Source organism: Pseudonaja textilis, chromosome 10, assembly GCF_049901715.1.
Source record: "Pseudonaja textilis isolate UNSWEBS1 chromosome 10, rPseTex1.2, whole genome shotgun sequence".
NCBI classification, from domain to species: domain Eukaryota; kingdom Metazoa; phylum Chordata; class Lepidosauria; order Squamata; family Elapidae; genus Pseudonaja; species Pseudonaja textilis.
This window is the reverse complement of record NC_141999.1, coordinates 7,323,537-7,344,227: the sequence shown is the minus strand read 5'-3', so window position 1 is coordinate 7,344,227 and position 20,691 is coordinate 7,323,537. Positions and strand designations below refer to the sequence as shown.

At 39.1% G+C, this 20,691-nt stretch overlaps 1 protein-coding gene across 4 annotated transcripts in view; it reads right to left on the bottom strand.

The window, feature by feature from the left end:
* The window catches only part of ZMYM4 (zinc finger MYM-type containing 4), a 51,028-nt gene extending 31,489 nt beyond the window's left edge, over positions 1 to 19,539 (bottom strand). The window contains exons 1-3 of one of the 4 annotated variants that reach the window (XM_026702665.2): positions 19,171 to 19,300; positions 17,592 to 17,667; positions 23 to 86 (exon numbers count right to left, since the gene is read on the bottom strand). In XM_026702665.2, coding sequence (XP_026558450.2) covers positions 23 to 86; positions 17,592 to 17,626 — 99 coding nt within the window. In that variant the 5' untranslated portion in view covers positions 17,627 to 17,667; positions 19,171 to 19,300. Of the gene's footprint in view, positions 1 to 22; positions 87 to 9,143; positions 9,233 to 17,591; positions 17,668 to 19,170 lie in introns of those variants that run through there. The other 3 variants (XM_026702666.2, XM_087939583.1, XM_087939584.1) reach the window with 3 other exon arrangements.
* Between the last annotated feature and the right edge of the window lie 1,152 nt (positions 19,540 to 20,691).

Sequence of the window (20,691 nt, the reverse complement as noted above, 5' to 3'; positions counted from 1 at the left end):
ATTTGTGGCTAATTTTTCATACCTGAAGACATTCCACAGATTGAAGCACCCTATGCTGCCACTTGGACCAGGCCTTGCTTCTCCACCTGTTAACGTTTAAAAGAAAGGTTATCGTTTTAGGAAGAAGCTTGAGACCTGTCTCTGAACACAAAACATTTCTGTTCAAATAAAACATCATTACCCTTGCTTACCATTTCTTATAATCGTAAGTGGATACGAAGAAATGATTCTAGATACCATACTAATCTCCCATAAGATAAGCAGTAGTAACAGTTTGATCAGCTTGCTTGCAAGTGCAATAGCCACGCCATTCAGCTTTGGATATTCCATTTGCTTCATACATTCTAGAAGTAGAAGCAATTAAAAACCGGACATGCCACCAGCACTGTCTATTGTCAACCCAGTAAGAGCAGCAAATGACGTACGTCGGTACAACCAGTCTGATCTAACATAAAAGCCATAATGCTATTAATCTAATATGCTTTGTCAGGTCTGGCAAATTCACTAAGAAAAATGGAGAGCCATTTAAAGTACTGCGTGGGAACTCTAGTGATCAATGCTAGGCACAATAATATCTTTGGATACAATGTTTTCTATAAGAATTGGTTTAAAGAATGGTATTGATTTTCCTTTGTTCAAATTAAACTTGTGAACAGTTGGAGACATTGTCAACATTCATTTGCAATCAACTAGGCCAGAATATAAAAAGTATTTGATTAGTTTCCTTGCTATGGTAAAAATAATGAGCAATTTCATTTCCAATGTAATGAGAGTTGATCACTGGTCCCCATTGTCATTGTATTCCTCCCCCCCACCCCCCCAAAAAAACTTGCTTTGTAACTTTCATAAAATTCATGACTTTCTAATCATTCTGATCTATCCAGGAACTTACTTGGGATATATAGAACAGTGTATTTTCTTTCCCAAAACTTCTGTTTCCTGCCCAAGTGCTCTGCAAAATGAGTTGCTCCCAAAAAAGCCAGGGATGTTTCTCCCATTTAGAGAAATGGACTGTATTTTTCAGAATGGGAAGTAGTTTATAATATTGTAATGCTACATTTGAAAAAACGACTACGTTGTTTTACACATATATTTTTAATCTAAGTAGAAAAAGGGAAAAAGTAGTTCATTCGATTATTCTTTAAAGATAAACAAGAATATAGTAACCCAACTTTTTAACTCTTATTATATGATGCCTCTTCAGTAAGTTTCATCATGGTTAACTTGAATACCCTTTAATGTTTGGGTTGATGTATTTTAAGTCAAAAACAAGTTCAAGTTCAGCACAATGTGTCAATCAGTGCTTTTTTTGTGTGTGTGGCTAATCTGAAGATGGTCCACTATTCTACAAAGCAATTTCATAGAGGTAGAAAATAATGAAAGAAGGAAAAGCCTGTATACCTCAACGTGTATGGATGGTCGTTGGGAACCTGTCATCTCACTGATCTCCAGGGCTGACTCATTCACCAATTCATCCCTTTTAATATTTGTGTGGAGTTCAGATTCTTTCTTACTTTACTGAAATATGTAATATATCACATTCTCCAGACTTTTCTTATAGGTTCTGTTATGGGGCCTTGGAGATGGGCCTTCTCTCTGGCCATTCCTGTCCTCACGAACAGCTTTCCTCATGGATATCCACATGTCCCTGTTGGCTTTTAGGAAATATCTGAAGATGGGGCTCTTTCAGCAGATCCCAGCGCAGCATAATTTGGGACCTGGCTTCTGAGTTTGATGGATGCTTATTAGTACTTATGGTTTCCCCAATGTAATTTGCTAAAAATTGCTATGATTAAGTTCCTTTTGTTTTGGTTTTAAGGACACGTTTATTATATGATTGTATATTGTCTAGAGCAGGGGTGTCAAACTTGATTTCATTGAGGGCTACATCAGGATTGTTTGATCTCGGGGGGTCAAGATTGGCATGGCCGGGGTGGGCATGACCAGTTCAATGTTACTCATGTCGGGATCACCTGTGGTGGTCCGGGTGCGCTGGGGCGATCCTTCCTTCCTTCCTTCCCCTTTTGTTTTGTTTTGCTAGCCCTCTGCCAGCAAAAACAGAGCACAGGGGGACAGCAATGTGGCCCCTGGGCTCCATTTTCGACTGTGACAACCTCCTGCAGCCCTCTGTCAGTGAAAATGGAGCTCGGGAAGGCCCTACTGGGCTCCCTTTTCATTGGCAGAGGCATCGCGGGTCAGTCCTTTGCTGTTTTCAGGGCAGCCTCACGGGCCAGATCTAAGCACCCCAGGGGCTGGAATTCAGACCCCATGTCTTGAGTTTGACACCCCTGATCTACAGCGGTCACAGAAATGAAGGTGACCGATAAACCAATAAAATAAATACATCTTATATGACATACTTTGCCAGGTCTATATCTCTTAATTTCAAAATGCATACATACTATTACAAATGTCCTTCCATCATAACAGGGATTGCCCCTGTAGATGCCATACACTAAACAAACAAACAAACAAACAAATATTCTTCCATATATTTTAACTGGAACACAGGATTTTTCATTTTTCCTATAATGGGCAAAAGATGATGTTTTCCAAGACTTACTCTCTCACACTTCTGGCAAGCAAGATCAAGGTCTACAGATGGCAGTAGAGAACAGCAAGTTAAGAGTCAGACAAGCAGAATTTAGAACTTTGAAGCACAGAGTTAAAAAACATAGGTGTAAAAAATGGTACTAAAAGAACTGTCACTATATTCAGTGAAATAAAAATCATCTGCACCTAGAAGGGATCCAGATAACTATCTGTAGAAAAAAGGGGAATCTTGAGAGCCTCGAGATTTGTGGTAACTAAAGCCTCTGCCAAAAACAACTTCCATGTTTTCTGGATATATTTTGTCAGAACATTTTGCTTCTTTTGCTTCAGTTCAGTTCCCTTTCAAGAGACTGTGGACTATCCTCTCCTCTCCTCTACATCTGACTCTGGTCTAGACCAGGGATGAAAAGAATTTAAGTTTGGACCCTAGCGGACCACCTGCGCTAACCACCAATACAGATGGGTTGGAAGGACTTATTTCTTCTCCTTAACTTTGAACAAGATCTTTTAGGGTCTTCCCCACAAATATGATACCCTCAAAGGTTGAAGACTTCTTCTAGCATCTGCACTCTTTTAAGTTTTGAAACACAGATATCTCAGAGTAACCTGCAGACATAGCTAAGAGCTTCAGTCAGTTCCAGGGAGTATTAATTTGGTCTGGCCAATTGTTTAACGAATTGGGAGACTGCCAGTAATCTTTAGGAATTATTTGTAGAAGTTGTTTGGACCAGGCACATCAATTTATAGATTTTTAATGGAAAATCTGACTGCAATCTTATCCAGAATTCTGTTCTTATTGGTTTTTCTGAGATTTCACTGTATTTATTAAAACAGATTTATATGGCTGCCCAACTCACACACACTGACTCTGTGCAGAAAAACTTACATTAAAATCCACTACATAAAACCCATAAAACCTCACCTTCCCTCTCCCCAGTGCAGCAGCAAATACTCCCACCAACTACAACTTCCTTGTCCCATCTGTATGAGCCTTCTCTCTAACTTTACGTCTTACAGATATGCAGAATTATGACTACCATCACTCAACCAAGACAGCTATGGCTCCTAAGGAGTAATCAACCAACACAACCAAAAGGCACAAGATTAGAAAAGAGTGGCCAATGGAAACATTTTGGACATGAAACACAGGGGTTTTTTTTTTTTTGGAAAGGTAAGCTGGAAAGTCTATTATTTCCCAGGTTATCCTTTTTGGTATTCTATAAAAGTGCATTTTTAGCCAATACTTGTTTCCTTTTAGAACAGGTTTTATCCAATTAGAGAGTTTTCATTTTTACTTTCATAGCATATTTTAGATAGGTTATGTTTTGATGAGAAAGCAAAAGGTAAAGACCCTTTTCTATTTTTGAGAGGCATTTTAGCTTTTCTTGTTTTTGCTTCAACAACATTTTTTTCTTATACAGCTTTGACTCTAGAATGTTAAAAGAATGAAACTGAAGTCTAGTAAAATCATTTAGATCTGATTCCAAGGAGATGTCTTAAGAATTATATATTCTATTATTACTGCTTTAGAAATATGAATTTGAATTCCAGTACAATATCTCTGCAAAATGTAACAATGCATTCAAAACAAAATTGTCAGTAAGTTAAAAGTGAAAATGCAAATGCTTTGCTTCTAAAATAAATAAATATTATTTGTTACTGTTTGGTCACATAGTTTACATTAGAAATGATACTATAACACCTTAACAATTTGGTGCTGAAAACACTAAGTTCACAGTATCTCAGCTGAACAAATTGCTCTAGTCTAATCACACATGCAATACACAGATGGTATTCCTATGTATAAAAGAGCAACACTAATGACAATAAAAAGACACTATTAATGCGCTCATGTTCTCAACTTACAAGTTTGTTGTGCATGTCAACTGCCAAAAAGAATGACCCCAACATTTGAAAGAAATAAAACTTTTCAGACTATACAAATCTGGATAATTTTAAGGTCTTTTGAACGTGAAAGCAGTTGTTTCTGAACATTTTAAAAATAAACTGTTTATTGTTACAGTAAAAGAAAAGCGTCCCATAGTTTTTCAATCAAACTTGTGGATTTATTATTTATTGAGTTTATTTGTTTGTTTGCTTTCTTAGAATCCAAAAGGTGCTTTGAAAGTTTTTTGCTTCTGAGCCCTTTCTCAGTACGTCTTTCTTGCCTGAAAGGCTGAATCAAAACTGGGCATGCTCAGTAGGAGGAGGGACAAACATTTGATTGACTCAGCCTTTCAAGCAAGGAAGCAGAACCAACCCGCTCTTTGGATTCTCCAACCAACACAACAGAGAATTGTATGTTTACACACTTCCTACAGATGGTAAAAAAAATAAAATAAAAAAGTTTGGTTTAGATCAGTGGTCGCCAACTGGGGGGGCTGCAGCCCAATGGTGGTCCATGAGAAAATTTTGGTGGTCCGCTCTTTTGGTCTGGGCATCCAACCTTCATTGCCAGCTTGTTGCAGGACAGACGGGAATTCTGGGTTGGGTTGAGCTAAGTGCGGTAGAAGCCCCATAGTCTGTTTTGTCGCTGATTGTAGAGGTGAGTGCCCGAGCTTTTCTGGGCTCGACACCTGCCCTTCGGCCTCTACACAAGGAGTTCCCGAGAGATGCCGGAGTGCGTCTTCTGACCCTCCGGCGCTCGCCTGCAACTCTACACACTCCTCCAGTCCCAGCTTGATGAGCTGGGGGGGGGGGAGAAGCCTGGACGTTTCAGGTGCCCCCCTGCATGGCCCCAGGCATTGGGGGGAGGCACAGGCAACAGAAAGTGGCGCTTTTCAAAGGCTGCAGCTTGCGTCTTCTGTTGCCTGTGCCTTCCTCGATCTCAGCTCTTTCGCCCAGCGAGAGCTACGTTTTTGCTTGCTTTTCCTGTGCCTTCCCTAGGCAGCAATGACTGGGGCCATGGGGGAGGGGGGGAGCAGCAAAGCAGAGCACCGAGAGGGATGAGAAAACTGACGCCCACGCCCCATTCTGGACCTCTGAACTAGATGGCGAGCGCAGACTTGCCCATTCCCACCACCACCACCCAGTACTTTTCCTGCCCCAGGCCGTCCCTACAGCCCGCAACCATCGAGGAAGAGGAGGCCAGGAGAGGCAAGCTGGAAGGCGCGAGAGTGCCGCACAAATTCAAGTAGTGCAGCGCTCCTGCGCCTTCCAGGCATCTCCAGCCTGCCTGTGCCACCAGCCCCCTGATGCTGCAACAGCACTATTACCTCGTCCTGGCTGGCGAGGGCTGCACTTCTTTTTGCATGTTGCACCGCTCGCAAATTTGCACATTACACATGCCAGCCCCTATGGCGGCGATTTCCAACCCCACCACGGGCTGGCCCCATATTCCAGAGCTGCAGTAGTCACAAGACTGGCCCTTTGGTCATCCCAGAGCAGCTCATCCATGGCAGGCCGGTGCACAGGCCAGTCCTGTGATTACTGCAGTTCTGGAATATGGGACTGACTTTCCCACCAATGTCAGCAAGCCACTGGCAGTCAAAATTTATATTAGTGGTCCGTGGGATTTGAAATTAGGAGTTTGGTGATCCCTGAGACACAAAAAGTTGGCAACCCCTGGTTTAGATTGCAACAATCAAACCGTTAGGTTAGTATATTACATGGAGCAAATAAAGCAAAAATAAAGCTGGCTTTAAAATATTACTATGTTATGTGCAGGAGCAAACAAACCTGTTCCATGGTAGGAATCACCTCCAAAACTATCCTCCAATACCAGGATTTGTCACCAACTCAAAGTACCAGCTGCAAAAGCAAAATCAACTTACCACTTAGGTGATTCCTAACTCTTGTTCAGCTTACTTCAAGAAGGTTTACATCTGAGTTTCCTTCTTAAAAGAGTTATAGCAACTTCTCAAACTTTTCCATCCCCCTCCTTCAAGAGACATAAATTACTTCTGAGTGAAATGTAATAAAAAACTTTTTGAGTCTTTCTTTCACACTTCATCCACCCTTCTGGTGGTCAACAGGAGTTATTTTGCCTGCTTTCAACATTAATCCAAGTTTTATAGCACTGCTTTTTTATATCGCACAAAAGGAAATTTTAATTCTTGTGCTGTATTTATGACTTCAGGTTGACAAGCCTTCTCAAGCTCAGACTCCTTCAACTAATCTGGCTTTCATTAAGAATTCCAGAAGTTCAAGTTTATATATCTAGAGGACAACCAGATTATGAACTGTTGCTCCAATTCAGCAACAATTCTTTGCTTCTCACTATTTCAAAATCTTTTCTCTCACCTTTGGATTCCTATTATCATACTTTTCGTTAAGAAATGCTTTCAGGCCCCAAATTGTATAAAACAGGTACTGTTACATAATTACTCATATAAACAGTGTCAAATTATGTGAAATTTTACAGATTCATAAATAAAATAAAAAAATTGTTTTAAATTAATTTTAAATACACCATATAACACCAAAATTATTCAGGAGATCCTGGGTCATATTTTCCAATTTATTCGCAGCCATGGGGTTGGGTGTGGTTAAAAGCAGAATTAATCCTTTCTGCACAAAAAAGGAATTTCATGTTAAATGGTCTGATCACTTTACAAATAACCCTTTAAAAGGCACAGTTGTCATCTTGCCCCTTTTCCAAGGCAAAGCCTAAACTCCCATTTTAATTCTCACACTTCTTTTAAACAAACTGTCCTAGTGACCTCAGGCAGAATATAAACTGGAATAAAGGGTTCCTGGGGTTTAGTATATATTATCGTTAGTTTGCTGCAAGGCAAACATCTTTTGGAATATTTGTGAGTTACATTTATGGAGAAAACTATTACTATATTTTCTATTAGTCCAAAAACTTTGTAATAGACTCATGACATTTTTGCAAAAATAAAAAGTTAAATATTATAATTATGGATCTTCTACATTATATATATTTTTCTTTTGTCCTATAGTTTAACAGTAGAAAAACTAAAATTAAGATTAGAGGCAACTGATTGGAAAAGAATGAATACAATAAATGAAGTTGTCTTAACAGACTTCATTTTCATTTCAACATCACTGATGTGTAACTATTAGATGGGTAAATATATATGTTTATATAAATGAATTTTACTTAGATTTTACTTGGAAAAAGGAAATGTAATGTTTACATCAATATTTCATGAAAAGAAGAATGGACTTTAAAGGACGTAAAGTGGCAAGAATATGGAATGAAGTTAGATTATCAATAATTTGGACCCTCTTTTACATACAGAATGCATAATGCACAATGCACAAGGTCAATAAAAGGAATTGCATCTGATCTAAATAACTAACATACTGTAACCCAAAATATTATTTCAAAAGAAACACCTCAGAAAAGATATATCAGGACAAATAATATAAGTGAAGAGTTACCCTAATTATTTATATTACTGATATTAGAAGTGCTGTGAAATGTAGAGTGTTACTGAAGTAAAGATATCATATAAATTGTTTAAATAAACAATAAACATGCAACTATGAACACTCAAAAATGCAGCCCTCCATCTGCAACATGTAATTAAAAATATTGGCCTACTCTGCAGGGTTCTGAAGATTACTGAGTCATTCTGCTTCAGAACATCATATAAAAATAGAAATCATTAAATGGATCTACTGAAACAACTAAGTAATGTTAATACTAACCAGCAGGTTTTAGGTAAGATGTCATTTCTACTAATCCGGGGGTGTCAAACTCACATCGTCTCGTCGTTGTCATATGACGTATTGGGACTTTACCTCTTCTTTGCTAAACCGGGTGTGGGAGTGGCCAGTGTGTGGTGAATATCGTCTGCGGCCGCGATTTTGACAGCCTTGTACTAATCCTTGAAATGCTACCTTAGTAACTGGTCCCAAATGTTCTCCTTGTAATTATGAGCTTGATCACTGAACTATGCTTCTTTCCATTAACAGTAATCCCTTATCAGACAGCGGTTACATTTAATCAACTTTCTCCAATATTTTAGCTTTTTATTACCCCCAATTCCATTAGGAAATAACCAAAACCTTGACCCCATTAGGATAGATAGGACAACATTGAAATGTGAAACAAATATTCATCAGCTTTTAAACACTACACATTTAATTCAAACCTCTTGATTTTTGTACCACAAAAATAGAAGTGGTGTATCTAAACCAACTGAAACTGACAAGTGACACACAGCAAAAAAAAACAAAAAACACAAACATACATTTTTTTTGGGGGGGGGGAATGTCTATGATCCAATGATGTTTTATTTATTTATAACAAGTTATCAGAACTTCAGTATTTCTTCTAAAACTGAAGAACCGTTAACAGCACATTTTTCAACTTGTATGTAGAATTCTTTTTAGACAAACTGCCTTTTTTTTTAAATGTGCAGAATAGGCAAATCATTTACGCAACAGCATCAAAATTTCACATGTTCCTAAACCCCCGACCCATAATGTCTAGGCAGTAGCTCCCAGCCCTGGGATACACTGGTGGGGGGGGGGAGGGTGGGAATGTTAACCACTTTAGTCAATATCACAGTCCCCTCCCCTAGCCTTGAGAAACTCCCTTTATCATTCAGAGAAACCATGGTCATTCCACAGGCAAGTGCCCTTTCAGGATACTTTTGCAGGGTATTAATTCCTACCTTCACAGCATCTAAACAGAGAGGAGAAAGAAGTGCAGTGGGTAACAAAGAGCCAGCCTGCTGCATATACCTGCTGCAGGAAAAGCAGCATTTCCAACAGGAAGTGAACCTCTAGAGGTCAGGACAGCCATAGAGCGCAACTGAGGAGGGAGCTTGCTAGAGCTGTGAAGTCAGGAAGGTTCTGCTGGAAGTGTAGAGCCCCCTAGCATTAGCAGCTGTTGCAGCTGCCTGTGTCTAGCGCCAGCCGGTCAGCCACCAAAACTGCAAGGGGAGGGTTGTTGCATGCTCATCCTCTTCCCTGTCTCAATACAACTGGGTGTTCACCTGCCCTCTTGATTCAAGAACCTTCCCAGCATGGCCAGCTCAGCTAAAAAATGAGTGGATTGTAGCTCCCCGCTTAAAGGGGCTTGTTCAAGGCAAGTGAAAATAATATACGTGCTCGTCTCATTATTTTCTCAAGCAAGGCAAAGTCAGATGGAAATGTTGAGTTGTTCAAATTGTTCAAGAATAGGATGGACCAAGTGATTCAAGGGTGAGGGTGTTAGGGAAAACTACATTATTTTGTAGGTAATAACCACAATATCACAGTATTTTTTTTTTACTAGTTCTACTTCTGTTTCCTTAATGGTAGCTTGATAATCAGTAGTAAAGATTGTCAAGATATGAAGAGAAATGTCACATATTCAGCAGCTGTTAAAAAAAAGAGAGAAAAGTAATATGGGGAAAATTAAACCCACCACAGAATTCTTCAAAAGCATGCATGATTCTGCTATTTACACCGCAATAAATGGAAGACAGACAAAAACACAAAATGAGATTCATGACAAATTTACACACAGATAATGTTTGAAGCTGCTTTTCAAAAGGGACAAATTTGAGCTAGTGCAAACATGTCAGCAAAATATTCCAGTAACATTAGATCACTAAAATAAAGTTCAACAGTGGTTATGTTAATTTGGACCAATACCTTCCAAAAATGTTTTAATTCAGCTTTGTATAGAAATTGATTTTTTTTTAAAGCACGCCACTTAATTTATTTTTACGTGTGAAAAAATGTAATTATTTTACATTTGTGCTCCTCCTGGAGGAGGAGGATTACTTAAAATCTTGGCACCCTCCAGATGCTAGTAGTTCAGTATTAGCCACATGTGATAATTACACCTAGGTTTTCTGTTCTATTTCAGCAATAACTTGTTTTCCTCAAACACAATCAGCAGCTTTGCTCAAGAGAGGAATGCAATCCATGTCTGGGATATGCACAGCGATTCCTTGTCGCAGGAACACTGCTTTGCTTGTTGCTTTATCACTCTTTGTTCCACTTCCTCCAACTAGGCTCGTGGAGGCTCAAAGTATTAAACACAAAAATATTTCAGTCATAAGAAACTGGTTTTTCTAGATAAAACCACGGGTTGATCTGTAAGTCTAGAGCAGGGGTGTCAAACTCAAGGCCCAGGGGTGTGTGTGTTTAGATCTGGCACAAGGGGCTGCCCTGGAAACAGCGAAGGACCAGCCTGCGGTGCCTCTGCCAGGGAAAACGGAGCTCGGGAGGGCTGTGTACCCCAAGGTTAAACACAACCCTGATGCGGCCCTAAATGAAATCGAGTTTGACACCTCTGGTCTAGAGGTATCAACAGCTATGCTATCCATGGAATCAGGCAGCATTATTCCTCAGCTAAACCTGGAGAATCCAAGATTTAATTTGGGACATTTGTTTGATTTTTATCTTCCCTTAATGAGTTGATAAGTAACTCAAGGCAGCAACATACCTAATACTCCTTCCTCTTCCTATTTCCCCCCCACAACAACCCTGTGAAGTGGATTGGGCTGAGAAAAAATGAGTGGCATCCATAGGGCATTTATGTCCAAGGCAGGACTAGAACTTACAGCCTCCTGATTTCTAGACCTGTATCTTAACCACTACTCCAAACCAGCTCTCTGCATGCTAAAGCACTCCTATAGCAAAAGATCTGCACAGGGCAAGAGTAGGAACATATGAATGTATCAGTGTAAAATTTTCCCTCCAAAAGAAACCACTTATTTCATAACAATATAGAACAGTAATACATCCTTGGGTCATATTGGATTTGGAAATCCCCTGAATCAGAGATACAAAAGAACACAGGACAAAAAAACAGAGATTGAAAATCCCCTTGAAGTTTTAAAGTTTTTAAAACGTGGACATAAGATTTCAGCAGCATTTTCATTTTTTCAATATTTCCGATCTTTTTAAAAAGAAAACATTCCACAAAAAAAAAAAAATCCCTTCCAAGAAACGCATCCAGTTAGGGTTGCAGGGGTTGAGGAGTATCTTTCTCCCTCGCATACACGTCCATAGCCACCGTTCCTAATTTTTGTCTAAGTCCACTTGCCAACAACATTGTCAAAGTTACTATAATGGAGTTGCAATTGAAACCATTTCAGATTGTTAAATTTATGAACAGTTCTATGGTTTGACACAGGTGATTTTTGTGGATGACCTCAAAGTTTTAAAAGAGCTAAAAGCAGAAGGGGGGAAGAAAGAGAAAACAAAGTTTTGTTCTATGGATCTGGGGGATGGGGATGAACTCATATTTGCTATAAAAACTCTTTCTCTCTTGAAATTGCCATTTGACTCATAGAATATCTGTGTATTCCCCTCCATACAGGAAAAGATCATGCCCGAAAGAGGAAAATCTCATCAACAAATCATCCACAAACTATCAAGAATGAATTGCTTTCCTTTAAAAAAAGCAAATCCAATTCTCTCCCTCCCTCCCTCTCTGTTTCTCTCACACACTCCCCAAATCTGTTACTCATTGATCATACTTTTCCTTGATAACTAAAATTCCATGGGTTTCCATAATCATTAAAAAAGTAAAAGCCTCATTAATCTGAGAACATTATAAAAAAATCAAGAAACCCACATAAAGTCATTGATAGTCAAGGCAGGAATGGCAAATGCATTATGGTTGGTTGCACAGCCAGCCAGATTATTATTATTGTTAGCAGTTTTGTATGTAATGCAGCACATATTTCAGATCCCAGCAGACTAAAACAGTCCCAGATCCTACATGAAATTCCTGTCACAGATCTCTTGTATGACATTTTGGCTGTTTAGAACAAATAACTTACAACAATTACAGGCCTTTGGGAATGACCACCACATTGCATAGTGAACGTAGTATGTTCCCAAGTCCAGCTCCCCTGCTAGACAGATCACAGAACCGGTGTGTATTCTGTGTTTGGGTCACAATAAGCACAATGATTTTTCAACAAGCAGCTTTTACCTTCTGCTCGCAACCACTTGGTATTGGAAAATCATAAATTTGCCTATATGCAAACTAGGCCTAGGCTGGTAACTCACCTGTGTTCTCTCAGGGATGACTGAGACAAATAACTACTGATAGGAGCCTGGGTGACAGAACTGTCCAGCATAGGCAAAGGGGTACTTTAGAGCAGTGGCCCCCAACCTTTTTTGTGCCACGGCCTGGTACCGGCATCACAAAATGATCCGTGGCCCGGTACCGGCATCAGCACACATGACAAGGCAAGGGAAGCCGAGCGACCAGCCAGCCGTCCCCCGCTTCTCCCTGCCACCTTCAACTCCTCCTTTGTACCTTTGTCGATGGGCTTTGCTTCGGGATGGCCGCTTGGCTCGCCTTGCCTTGGGTGCTGAAAGAATCCTTGTGCCTTAGTTTCGTTCGAAGCCCCACCCCCCCTTCGATGAAACTAAGGCGCAAGGATTCCTTCAGAACCCAAACGCTGCTTTCCAACTGGAAAAGCTCACCCGGAAGCACTTTCTCGTCAAACAAGATGGCGGCGCCCAGCAAACCGGCAGCCCGGTAGGAAATGTTCCACGGACCAGTACCAGTCCGCGGCCCGGTGGTTGGGGACCCCTGCTTTAGAGAATTGATTGTATTCTGTAATATTTATTTACATTATTTTATCTTTGATTATCTCATTTCAACTGGTAAGCGTCCAAGATCTCCTTTGAATCATTCATCATCAAATCCTGATGAACACATGGGTGATCTATGTTGTTGGTATTATTGGCATAATGCAGAAATGATTTCTTATTGCCTTCTTGTGGGATATTTTAAATTTTTCCAGTCTAGTCTACAGCTCTGGGATTTCCAAATGGTTCCTCATCCAAATACCTGCCCAGACCATTTGCTATGAATTAAAGAAATAAAAATGTAACAATTATGCATAATTCACAATATATTTGGGTGGGCCTCGGAATATAATCTACTCATCTCATGATTGGGCACATTTGCTGGGTGAATTAGGTAAATGACCACACAAAAGCCATGTTATTATTTTTATAGATAAAACTTTGGGAGTTGCTGGGATACACCTAAGCATGTAATGTACAGAATTTTAAAAAATCATACAAGCATTTGCTGATGAAAATATTAACGTGGTTTTGGGTAAACAATAGCTAAAAGAATTCTTTCTCTTTTGAATTATGAATAATACACTTAATTATGCTTTCATTTTTCTTCCCTCTTCCTTCTGCATTATGCTTATAAATTTAAAAGTGTGAATTACTTTCAGCCTACTAGCTGAAAAGTAGAATACAAATACAGATATAAAAATAAGAAATCTAGCGAAGAGCTTCAAAAACAAGTACTTTAAGTCAGCAGGAGTGTATACTGATTGTATCCAAACTTTTATTTGGATAAGCTGTATGTATTGCGATATATTTTCAATGAAAGTGAAAAGATGTATTTTTCAGAAATGGAATATATCCCTAATCAATTAGTATAACATTATCAAACTGGGAAGTGTCATCACTATATTGCTAGTCAACTTTGAAATTAAAACTTGTAAATTTACAATAGCATGTAAATGAGTACAGATCTTCAGGCACACTACAGTAATGTTTCCAATATCCCAATATTTCCCTTAAAGTCTCAGTAAGAGAAATGTGCTTTATTTACTGAGTTATTCCATCTTTAAAATATATAAATGTCCCCCAAATAACTATTGGGCTATGCTTTAAATATTTTGCAATATGAAGTTTAAGATATGCTAATAAAATACCCTTGGTAGTTGAATAATGGTAATGGTCTGTAATCCTATTCAAGCATTATGTAAATAAACCCAAATGAAATAACTGGAACTAAATTCAAAGTAGAATGGTATAGAACACCTTCACTCTCAAGTTCAATTCCTTTTCACTATTAAAAAATTGTATCATATATCGATACAATATAAAAATAACATGATTGATACAATACTGCTTTAATATGAAGCAATTTTACAATTATTTTTCTTTGCAGATAATATACAACATACAATGCAGTTAAGATTTCTGAAATAAAAGCAGAAAACTAATGCTATAAGAGTTATGAAAATACAGGTAAGTCTTCATGTACTGTAAAAATGCAATTACAGTCTTTAAGGCATAACTTATTTTGCTTTCAAGCCATGGGAAGCAAAAGAACTATTTTTTCTAAATGTAATACTAGTAGTAAAACATTCTTCCCTATTGGCACTTTCCAGATATTTGAGACTGAAAATTAGCCAGTTATCAGATCCTAATAACTACAGTGCAAATAATATATCTGGGAAGCCACAAGCTATGGAAAATTGCATTACATTAGACTAGCAACAAGAGTGGAACATTTTACAGCATTATGCTTTCATATTTTGTATTACTTTGAGTTCAGTGCTAATTAGACTTGAAGCAGTTGAAGTTGTTTTGAACATATGGCACACCAAGTCTCTTGGCCAATCAAGTTGGTGCAAATAATCAATTCCAAATAATTTGCTATGAACAAGCCCTCTCAATCCCTTAATATGTGATGCTTGTTTTGACCAGGAACCACAATTAATTAGAAACCCTGATTTGATTCTTGATATTCAATAGAAGTTGCCTGCTTTTTCCAAAGGGAAAGTAGTATAAAAATTAAATTAAATTAAATTAAAAAAATAAAGCCTCATATGAATTCAGAAGTTTGAAATTTTAATTTCAACATTATTGTGCAATGACTGAGAAGCATTTAACTTACCAAAACAATTGTAATCATATTGAATATTCTTTTATGGAAAATGTTTAGGATGCAAGAGTTTTATGCAATTATCATTAATTTCCCCAGCAACTCCTCTAAGATAAATAATTAATATGATGGTTTTATATCCAAGGAGCAAAAAAAAAAAGAAGCAAGCATGGAAAAGTTATTTCAAATTGAATAACTATCAATATTCAATTTTAGAAGTTGAAATTTGATTTATTAGCAAAGCTGAGGGTAGCAATGGAAAAACTAGTTATACTGTCTTTCGCAAAATAATAAATAAATTTAATAAATAACAACAACCTGAATAACTAGGAAGGTAATTTGGTGGTTCTGATCCACCAAATTTGCTACACTATTTTTTGCATAGATTTCTTTCTTATTTTTACTGGGTTTTTCAGCCTTAATTTGCAAAGAAACTATCATTTTTCAAAATGATAGTTCATCTACTTCAGAGACAAAGTGAAAGTAAAAGGGGAAAATGAGAAAACAAAGAAGATAAATTGCAAATGTTGTTATCCAAATTAATCCAGACATGTAAAGATCCACCTGTCCAATATCAGTGTCTGAATTTGGCATTAAAAATCTTGGCTCTTTACAGACATTTTCTCCAGAGATTTTCTCCAGATTCTCTTGCTATGTTAGGTGAAACATATTGCTGTACTGGGTTGCAGTCGCTATACATTATTGATGGGCATGGCCCTTTTTTGTGGCAACCCCTGATCTTCACCTGGTCATCAGGTGTTTATTTTCACTGTATTGGTTTTTATTCTTTTTAAGCTTTAAAAATAATATCCATCTAATGAATTATATTTCTTTGGCAATTAGTTGTCCTAATAATATATTTAACGTCTAAAGAATATATTTAAACAAATGGTGTTACATGATTAAGCTTAGAACTGTGGCATGACTAGAGTTTATCTTTTTCATGGCTAAAATGATGATTTGTCCAACCAAACAAGCTCTTGTAAATTGTTTTTATGTTAGCTTGCTTATTAAAAGCTGTTATCATTAAAATATTCACTTTATTAAACCAATGCATCCATTCACCAATTATAATACTGAATATGTTGCTTAATAGTTATTTAATTACATTAGGTTTTTCTGCAGAACTTTTTTTATTTTGGAACAGTTGACTATCAATCCAGTGGTCACAACAGTAATGGATGGACTGACTTATTGCCCAATTTATCACCCAAGCCAGAAATTATGCACCGAGAGAAAGGGATTTGCTCAAAATCATGCATCTGGCTTTCATGCCTAAAGCAGGACTAGAACTCTTCTGTCTACGGAGATTCTCAGTCATCCAGGTCATGGTTGTCCCAAAGGTGCTTCTTCAAGAGGCAACTAGACTTTCTGGTTTTTCTTTGAAGACGTTTCACTTCTCATCCAACAGCTGAAGAAGCTTCTTGGATGAGAAGTGAAACGTCTTCAAAGAAAAACCAGAAAGTCTTGAAAAAGCATCTTTGGGGCACAGTCTCCTGGTTTTTAGTTGGTGCCCTCACTACTAGAAAAATTGCCGCTCATATTTTTAAAAAAAATGCTATAATAGATTTTCATTCATTTAGGGAAACTTCAAATGTTATGATTCAAAACATTCCAGAAACCACATTTTACTGATAGACTGTTTGATGGGTAATGTCTATATTATTATAGAGTTATAGCAATTCTCAACACTTTAAAGTTTCATTTTTAAATGAAGAATATTTCCTTACTTCTCTAGAAAAGCTACAGCAAGGAATGAAATATGCAGAATAAAACTTCATTTATAGTAGAAAATTGAACTATGAACTGAATAAATTGATTTGACGCTAGTATAAAAGTTCTAAGCATGTATCATTTTAAGATAATTTAGAATCACAATGAGACAATTAGTTACTCACCCAGCTACTCAAATATAAGTTTGATGCTAAAATAAAATGTGTAATAAGTACAAGAAATTGTATCTTTATTAGCTATTTCAATTAAAATGAAGTTATATTATTATCCTGACAGCTAATAAAAGGAGATATATTTTTCTTTGACAAGAATAAACTATTACATGCATGTGGTAGCTGGCATCTAATAAAAGTCTATTTATACAAATTCTGCATTAATTATAAGAGATGCCACCCAACATGTTACTGTCACAAAATATTGGCATAGATTTCAAGTGCCTTTCCATTCATATAAAAGGGACAATTGTAATTCATCTATTTGCAGAATGCTATTTGCAGCCCCTTCACATATTCAATGAGCCCCCCCCACTCAAATTTCCTTCTTTTTAGGGAGAAAAGCCAAAGCCTCTTTCCATGAACTTAAAATTGTTATATTTTTAGAAGATCCAAGCCAAAGCAAATGTTATTGATAGGAAACATCAATTAAAACTTGTGCTAAAATTGTAAGCAGCTCATACACATAGCCAGAATGTTCACCTTCATCCCAAACACAAGCACATCAGCAAGCATACCTTCTATTTGATACAGCAAACTCCATCTCTTCCATGCTATGACATCACAAAACATAGGTGGGACTGCAGCAAAATTCTAGTGGAAAAGGCATGTAGTTTGACCAGCAGGAGAGAAAGTTTAAAATAGATTGCTCAATTACATATTAGTTCCCTTCTTTGTAACTGAAGACCTTCATTTGCCAAGAGAATCAAACTATCATTGCCAATGGCAGGATTTTGATATTCATTGTGCTTTTTTCCATTTTTTTAAAAAAATAAGATTTGTGGTTTAATTTTTTTTTCTAACTAGGGACCGTAATCTGAGCACATTGATGTTAAAACCTTTTTACATTGTTTACTCTACAGATTAGTCTTAGATTTATTAAAAATATCACAATGAAATGCAAGTGCACGTGTGACAATATTTCAACATGCTAATTTAAAAAGGAAATGGTCAGAAACATTACTCATTATTATATTCCAGTAATATGAAATAGAGCCAACACCAAGGCTGCATGAGACTCCCACAGAAATACATCCGATTAATGTCAAGCTCATCAAGATGAATCCAACTGTCCATCTAGCCAAAAAAAATAATAATGATGTTATCCAGTAGTTGGCAAGTCACAAATCCATTTACTAGGCTGAATATCACAAAGGCCTTTTTTGAAGGCTCCAATCATGGGCCAAAAAAGAGAGATAATGAAAATCAATATATAGTCATCATTTTACTCTTTTAAGAAATACTGTAATCTAGCAGTATCCTCCCAAGAGGAAGGTTGCAGAGGTACATACCGAAGACTTTAGCACGTCTTTTCACTTGTTAACCTACCAATACCTTTTGGCCCCACCATTATCAAGATATTAACTCACAAGGATAAATCTTAATGCAAATAACGCTTTACCCGCATTCTCTTGGTAATCAAGCACCCTTTTGCCCATACAAATATCCTCTAATCTGTCTTCCTTTTTACCCATGCTCCTTTCCCCCCATTATCCAACCTTTCCACTCTCCGCCTTCTGTTACCTTTCAGCTGTTCAACACTAAGGGCCTTCTCCCCTGGGACAGGTGCATCTCCCACATCACCATCACCATGTTCTCCTTTCCAACATCTTCACGCCTTCTCCCAACCTGCTAGATCTGCTGCCCCTAAGAAAAACTAGTCCCTATCTTCATGAAACTCTTTTTCTGGCTTTGCTCCAATAAAGCTTCCACCCCTCCAAGCCCCAATATTCCTCATCCCCTTTACTCCCTTTCCCTGCCACCAAAGGGGACAGACTCCAAAATGCACCAAGGCCATCCTCCAAAGAGCCTCTGGCAATGACCCTTCCCACAATTCCTCCCTCAGCTCTGCAGGCTCTCCTTGCCTGGGTCAACCCTGCTGGACTCCAACCCCCAGAATGCCCCACGTCTCAAGGCATCCTCTCCAGCCTCATCCATCCCCCCCCCCCACAAGGACCCTCCCCACATTTCTCAGCCCCACAACCTCCCTATACTCCTCCATTGGACTCTCCAGCTGAACCTCTACCAGGCCCCCACTTCCCTCCCTCCTCCCTCCCAGATCACCTCCTGGCCCCGCCTCCAGCCCCGCCCACTCACTCTGGCGCGCGGTCCTGGCCCCTCCTCCTTGGCCGCCGCCATTTTGGGGGGCCGCCGCCGCCGCCAATGGGGAGGGGGAGGCTGTCCTCTTCCTCGCTCCCAGACCGAGGGGAACGGGCGTAGATGCTGCCCCCTTCAGAGGGCGCTCCGGGAAGGTCCCCAGCCGCCTTCGGGAGGCGCGCGAAGCGGCGGGTGACCTGGGGTACAGCGCCTTCTTCAGGAGCTCCAGGGGTCCAAGCCTTTCACGGGGAGAGAAAAAAAAAGAAAGCAAAGAGAAGCAAAGCAACGAAGCCCAAAGTGAGGCGACGGTCGGCGGGACCCTCCAGGCCGCTCGACCCTCTTAAAGCTGCAGAGACCTGCCCAAGCCGAGAGGGGCGGGGAGAATGCTAGTGCGCAGGCGCCGAGCGCAGGCGCACGCCCCTCAGCCCGTTGCCCTGCCCTTTTTTTCGGGCCCTCCAGGTCTCCTCCCTTGCGCGCCGGCGCAGTCGAGACCTATCCTGTGGAGGTTGGAGCACGTTACAACTGGTCTTAGAATGGCGCCCTCTTAAAGGGCCACACACCCTTTTCTGGATGAAGAGCCAAGCCAGAAAGTGGGTCATGAGGAATAGTAATGAGCCAATAAGAAGTTAAAATTAAAAAACTCAAGGGGGGATTTGTAATAAGAGATAGGTTTGGCTTTTCTAGTCATTGGAAAGGGCAAGACTACCATCGCCACTCTAGAGCATCCTGGTGCTGGATGGTCCTTTGCTCAGGCGCTGAGTGGCTGCCATAGCATTTTTGGCCCTAGCTGTTTACCCCCAGCCTTCTAGCCTTTTCTTTTAATTAGCCAAGTATTTCTAAGCCATTTTTCCACACATGCAGAAGAGTGCCACTTCCAGGGCAAAGGACCTTACTCATTGGTGAAGGATCCAGATTCTAATTAAGTCCCTTAAAGCAAATAAATAGATATCATCGATGGATGCAGAGGTGGTATTCATTAAGTTCTGACCAGTTCTGGAGAACGGGTAGCGGAAATTTTGAGTGGTTTGGAGAACCAGCAAATACCACCTCTGACTGGAGATTTTACAGTATCCTTCCCCTGCCATGCCCAGCAAGCCATGCTCACAAGAACCAGTAGTAAAAAAATTGGAATCCCACCACTGGATGCATTAACAAAAAGGTCTTGTTGATAAATAATGCAACAAGGTCTCATTGCTAAGTAGTGCATGACATATGGGAGGTTATGAAAAGTTAAATGTGCCTCTCTCTAGCTGCTTTTGGAAGGCCAACAAGCCCAGTGGTCCATCTGGAGCCTCATTTAAATTTTGGGTAAGCTTTGGTCATAGTGAGCTTCCCTTTTTGGTTGAGCGAATATCTAGGTCTTTTAAAAAATAGTTGCTTCCCAGGGCCAAAAAGGATCTAGTATCTTCAAAAAGCTGCCCACAATTAAACATCTCCATATCTGCCCCCTTCCTTTGTCATCTGACAGTGTTTATTTTAATGCCTACATCAAACTATATGTTTTGGGGCCCTGGCACTGAT